Genomic DNA, 6,609 nt, shown 5'->3' with positions numbered 1-6,609 from the left:
TTAGTGATGTTTTAACTTCAATTACATTTAACATAACCGAGAAACAGGTTAGAATTGGAATAACATTATATTATTTGGTTATTGTTTTTAGGTAATTAGAAACTGTTTTTAGTAAGGTTATGTTTTTTGACAATTACAAAAATTTGTGTAAAATCTATAGATTTTATGGTTGTTTTTCTATTGTTTAGGTGTATACGAATTTGCCTGTAGTAAATATTGATGCGCGTATATATCTATACTACCGACAAAAAAGATTATACATTACTCATCAATAAAATTCCACCGATTAATCTAAATACCAAAAATATGCGAATAGGTAAATCTCCTCTATCTAGTCCCTATTCCAGATACTCAATATCAAGTTAGTCAAATAATTTGTCAAAAGAAAATAGTCCATAAATCCATATTATATCCACAATATTAATCCCACAACAATATAATGTTCATTATCTTCAATGGAATGTCCTAATTAATACATTAAGTACGTGACACTTACTATATTTACAGGAACATCCTGGTAAAAATATGTCATAAAAAATGTAGGATTTTCAAAGGAATGCACTGATTTTTTTCCTGCACCCATAAACTTCGAATGCATAAAAATAACATTTTTTAGAAGAAAAACATTTTACAAATTTCAACCAACATTCTAAGAAAACATAAAATGAAGACTTTTTAATTTCTTCCAACCATGCACAATTGGAGTCAGTCTGACATGACTAATGAGAGAATAAAGGAATGGTGAGGTTTATGGTTGGTGTAGTGACACATGTCACAAGCTTGCGTTCCTCATTCTCACAAAATATAAAAATGACATCATTCTAATGCATGACAAGGACTTCACCCCATAAACCCACTTCTGACTGCGTTAGAGTTGAATAATATGTTGAACCTAATCTACAGAACTTACAATTCATTGTTAAAAAACCATCATTGTCATCAGCTCAAACTTTTTTGAAACATCGATTTAACGTAAAAACATGATCATTAAGATTTGGAACTAAAGATACTATAACACTTTACAGACATACAATATATAACCCAAATCAAAATAGCTTTTGAACTACACAGGATGTGTGATACACACGTTGGATGTGGTAACCTTATTACTGAGTATCTTTTTATACCTTAATAACAACAAATTCAACCGGATGACAAATCCCTGCTGCAATTTCCCTATTAATATCAGATCAAATTTCCTGGGAACAATAAATAAAAATAGTTTGAAATTAAAAACTGCTAGCCAAATAAAAGAAGGGACACTCAAAATTAGTATGATATAAAAGCTTTAATAATAATTTTTGTTTGAAGTACTTAATATTTTTTGAAATTGAACTTTGAATAAATTAGAAAATTTTAGTTCAAGTTCCTAAATAAATATTTATTAATCCTTCCAATGTTTTTAAATTTTCTTTTAATTGCTCAACTTATTTTTATCATTACAATCAATGTGTCATGTCTGTCAGTATAAGTGACAGAAGATACTTAATGTATATCATGCTTCAATACTCTAGATTATATGAATCGGTACAACCTAATGAACACCTGAATAGTAAAACCGATGGACATTACAGAAGAGACTTAAAGCAAAATGTTTAATCTATTAGGTACCCAAATCGAAAAAAATAAATAAATTAAGTACTCCACAAAAATAGGTGACATTGAAAATCTGGAATTTATTTAGGCCTAATATATTGGCACATTAAAAATACGGTTCAAATAATAAATGGAGGTTATTAAAGTTTTCCAAAGTTCGTTAGAGATTGATTACCGGTCCCAAATTATTGGTTCAACTAGTGTACTGCATCTGGCTGGTTCTCTGGTAGAGCCTCCTGGAATGCGGGGATCGCAGAATATGTCTCATGCAATCTAGACAGAACAGGGAACTCGTTCTGCTTGGACGATAAAAAGCAAATAAGTAGTCACAATAAAAATATTCAACAAACAATAATTTTTTTTTTTGCAAACTACAGAAAAACAAAAGTTCTAAATTTTAAAATTTATAATCGATATCATGTCAATAAAATGGGACCGTAGACGAAGAAGAAACAATTCAAAGAGAAGATGAGAGAGCTTGGAAGGATGAAAATCACCTCAAGAAGTCACTATTAGCGACATGAACAAAGAAAAAGAAGAAAAAGAAAGAGAAGAGAAGTACATGGGAAGAATGACAAAAAGAAGAATGAAGGAACCTGAAGAATAAATTAGGAAGTATAACATCATTTGTAATTTTTAGAAAAATGAAGGAAACGTATTTTACAACTTTCTAGAGGGTTGTAAACATTTATAAAAAACTTTTACAAGTTTATAAAATATTCTAAGGTAGAACAAAGTGGAAAGATGCATGAACTCACCTAATCACATCACTAATGAGGAAATTACGCAAATTCATGAATTTAACCAAATTAATGAGAAAATTATGCAAGTTCATCAACTTAACCACATCATTAATGAAGAGGTTGTAACTTCCTCCTTACATCACCATCATGCATGTTAAGCCAAGTAAGATTCATTTGACTTGCATTGGTTTGCTTGCTTCATTAACAATTTTACAAAAGCTTCTTTAACCCTTCAACACTTATACATTGACTAGTTCTACCCAAATTTGAAGTCCTACAATTAACACATCTTCCAGATGCTTCAAGGACCAGTTTTAGTTTTGTGAAATCGACTGCAAGTATTTTAGCAACCAATGTGTTGTTAAAGTGAGAAATTCATGTATTTTTGAGAAATCCTACTGTCAAACATATCTGAACAAAAAGAGACCAAAGACAGAATACTACCATTGGGATATTGAATCTTTTGAATGCTGTATGTAACTGAGGTGCTAAAAATACGTCTGCCTGCAAACGGATCTTGTTAGATTGTAACTTATAAATAACTATAATGTGCATGCAACATTATGCTAAAATCTATATTCCAAATGAAGATAATAACTTGGTGCTTGTTTAAAATATTAATCCTGTTCATTTTCAAAGTGTTGTGATGATTGACTGAGTTTGGAGTTCAATCGCATTGTAATTATGCTCCAACATATCAGAGTTAGAACTGTCAAAGGAGTAAGAAAATTGCAAATTTTAGTACGAGCTGAAATCAAACCCAACCCACTAAGAACCCAGCTCACCAACATGTGACAAAAAATTTAAAGAACACCCTAAAGTGGCCCAACATCAGCACAACACAATTAAAAAAATGAGATGGGGGAAATATACATGGCCCAGGGGTCCGTTCTCTTCTCCAGCTCTCCTTCTCTCCTTCAATTCTTTTTCTCAAAATCAAAATCTCTCACTTCACGGGTTACTTTCTCCCTCACTCCACTCTTCATTGCCTGATGTTGCTGAATTACATTATTCTTCCAGCTCATGTCATATTACTGCCAGCAACGCCGCTCATCAAATTATTTCTTACTTAATCTTTTATTGTTATGAGTTAACATTTCTTTTTATTGTAGATAAGGATAAAGAAGATGCTTCAGCATATTAGTGTGTTTGGAATTTCTCTATTCAAGACTTTAACTCTAATGTCAAAGAAAGGCTGGGGACATAAATGATTTGATGTTAGATAGTAATTTGTACTTTTATGATTTTGAATTGTATGTTGTGCTTAAGTTTTAAGATCAATATGTTGGATTAACTTTTGAGATGATTTAGATTTTATTTGGATGTTATTTAGAACTATCCTTTAGTGTTTGTGTTTCGTATGCCTATTAATATGATGTTTAGAAGTATCATTTGCAGGTAATTTATACACACACAACACAAATATGGCATGGCTATTTTATATATATTAACATATGATTTATTTGTCGTGGTTATTTTCAATATATTAACATATGATGATTAATTTGTCATGGTTATTCCAGTGATTTGGAATTTAGTTCCAATTTTCATATTAGAAAAAATAGTAGATTGAAGAGAAAAACAACAAAACTAAAAAGTTGTAATATTTTTTTTTTAATTGAGTGAGCTGGCTGCTTAACCCGCCACAACCCATGATGGACTGGGAAGGGCTCCTTTTTCTGAAGCTCACTCATAAGTGAATTGGATTGGTTTGGTCTACCAAGTAGCAAACACATGGTGGCTAGGACGGGTAACCCATGTTGACAGCTCTAGTAAGAGGATCAATGTGAAGATATTGCATTGTGCCATAGTCAGACACAGGGATTTCTCATATTGCTAATCAAGATTTTAAGGCTACTATTTGGAAATACGTTAGCTCTTCCATTTATTAATTTTCAAATAACTAAACTCCTATAAGTACCAACATACCAGGAAAATTTCATCCCCGGTTGCATATCTTCCTGTGTGGTCTTTCAATAGCTTTTCAAGTGCTGAAACACAGGTTTTATAAATAGCATTTGATTAAGACAGAAACAAACCAAAATCTGGAAATACGTACATAAACAGGATATATCTAATGTCGGGGGGATAACGGTGAATATTTTCTTAAACTATTTACACAATTAAGCACCATTTACATACACTGCGATTCTATTAGCAGTTAGTTTCCAAAATTTAATGAAACATGCAAAAAATATGGTTGAACATTTCGACAGTAACAAACAGATATCAACTATCAGGCAAAGCATTGGGTTAAAAATTGCTCCAACTCTCATGAACTACACCAACTTAGGGATAATTTGGAACATTGGATAGGATACGTTGTCACCAAAGATTTCCCTCTTCCTTTTTTTTTGCCCAATTCATGACTCCAATTTAAAAACAAATTGTTTATCAAAAGCTGTAGTGTTTAAGTACTGGAGACTCAATTACTCCGCTCCTGGTTGACTGTCATTTCAATTTGGTGCAGTCAAATTCTGTACGTACTGCCTATAGATGAAAAACTTACAATATTTAAGAAGAGACCAATTAGGATAGTAGGATCCACTCTATAGGAAGCAAATTTTAATTAACGGGGTCATCCCCTTTTTGAGTCGTTTAGATATAAGCTATATAACACTAGGCTCTTAACTTTTAGACAAATGAGATAGAACTAAAATTCAGAAAATGAAACTGTTTCATGAATTATATGTTATGTTATAGTGAGAAATACGCTAGTATTTCAGAGTAAAATTGTTTCACTTCAAACAAATGTTGACACTTCAAAAGCTCTCTTTTTTCTTCTATTTCCTTTCTTACTATCTTTAACGCATTTTCAGCAAGCAAATCAAACCTCACCTGTAAAGCCTCTTCTAATTACACTTTGTGCCCAACGAAGTTTTTCATCAGGACCAACTTTCTCCCCAACGTAGTTCTGCAAAGATAAAAGTAAAATAACAATAAACATACCTGGCAATCCAGCACCCAGCTATGGCTTCTTGGTAAACAAATAAATAAGGAAACAATATATTAAAAAAATAAGAAAATGAAAAAACTGAACGCATAACTTACCAGTAAACTCAAGTTATGAAGAGGTTGTATTGTTGAGGAAACAACACTAGTAGCCTGCGGATCAAAACATCAGAAGAGAATGCACGCATTAGGTTGCGAAACTCCCCTTCTCTTTCCTTCAATATTGGATAAAAAGGAATAACATTATTATCGTTAGTTTCATCTTGGAGGAATGGAATGTAAGTGTACCTGGAAATTGATTGTTCTCTTAGGAATATCACGAGGGAGCAGAGGATTGTGAGGATACTTATCTTCCAAATACTGCATGCATTAGAACAGAAAATACGATAGGCATTTAAAGAGGAAACTAACAGCGAAGATGAGACATTAAAGATTTTGAAAAGTGGCAGAAAGGACAGAAGACCAAAATAATGGCGAGAGAATCATAAAGAACAGCGTGGCCATCCACTAGAACGGGAACACAACCAACAGGGTTGAGCTGGAGAAACTCTGAAAAAGAGGAAACTCTTTCGTTAATCGATGAATATCTTGCAATTAGGGAAATTTAGGGTTAGAAAACAAACCGGGGCTATATTGTTCTCCTTTCAACAGATTGACGGGCTTGTAGTCGTATTTAAGGCCTGAATCGAATGTAACAAGCAATGGCGAGTGAGTGAGTGTGAGAAAGAGAGAAAGGAAGGAAGTTGAAGTACCTTTGAGGTTGAGAGCGATTCGGACTCGGAAGGAACAAGAGCTCCTCCAATACGAATAGAGCGTGAGTTTGTTATCTTCTTCTTTAGCAACACTTGCGCTTGCCTGTTAATTTAATTACAAACAAGCGTAACAATGATCAATGAGTAGCCATGAACATAGCAGAGAAGGCATCAGAGGCATTGCATACCATTACTGATGCTTCCAACTTCAAACACCAAAGGAGTGTTTTGCTCCTACTTCCAACTTCGATTCCTTTAAACACTGTCAGCCATTTGATTTTACCAATGCTTCAGATTTTGCCACATGTCCTCGCATTTTTCAATAACGAAGCATAATAAATTTCTCATTGTTTATCCACTCTAAAACTTTTGTTCAGTTGATTTGATTTAGAAGTAGAGTGATCGAATTGAATAAATCTGAGAAGATTTAAAAATAAATTTTTTATTATTTTTAATAGATTTGAAATTAAGTGAGAATAAATTTGAAAGTAAAATTTTTAATTTGTTATATCAATTAAATTCTACACTAATTTTTATAAATTTTATTTTTACTTTTAAATCTATTT

The 6,609-nt window shown here is 32.4% G+C and overlaps 1 protein-coding gene across 2 annotated transcripts; it reads right to left on the bottom strand.

Moving 5' to 3' along the window:
• Positions 1-966: 966 nt before the first annotated feature.
• Positions 967-6,337, bottom strand: LOC108326179 (glutathione S-transferase zeta class-like). Of its 2 annotated transcripts, XM_017559553.2 has the most exons (11): positions 6,232-6,337; positions 6,044-6,146; positions 5,915-5,971; positions 5,755-5,840; positions 5,580-5,651; positions 5,391-5,444; positions 5,178-5,253; positions 4,269-4,330; positions 2,784-2,843; positions 1,772-1,892; positions 967-1,199 (listed from the first exon to the last, which is right to left on the bottom strand). In XM_017559553.2, exons 1-10 carry the CDS (start codon positions 6,232-6,234, stop codon positions 1,794-1,796), a joined length of 672 nt encoding a protein of 223 aa, XP_017415042.1. In that variant the 5' UTR covers positions 6,235-6,337; the 3' UTR covers positions 967-1,199; positions 1,772-1,793. The 2 variants fall into 2 exon arrangements, with proteins under 2 accessions (XP_017415042.1, XP_052727882.1); XM_052871922.1 differs by lacking the exons at positions 967-1,199; positions 1,772-1,892; positions 2,784-2,843 and adding an exon at positions 2,883-3,373.
• Between the last annotated feature and the right edge of the window lie 272 nt (positions 6,338-6,609).

This window comes from Vigna angularis, chromosome 1 (assembly GCF_016808095.1).
Source record: "Vigna angularis cultivar LongXiaoDou No.4 chromosome 1, ASM1680809v1, whole genome shotgun sequence".
Taxonomy (NCBI): Eukaryota; Viridiplantae; Streptophyta; class Magnoliopsida; order Fabales; family Fabaceae; genus Vigna; species Vigna angularis.
This window is presented reverse-complemented; position numbering and strand designations above follow the sequence as displayed.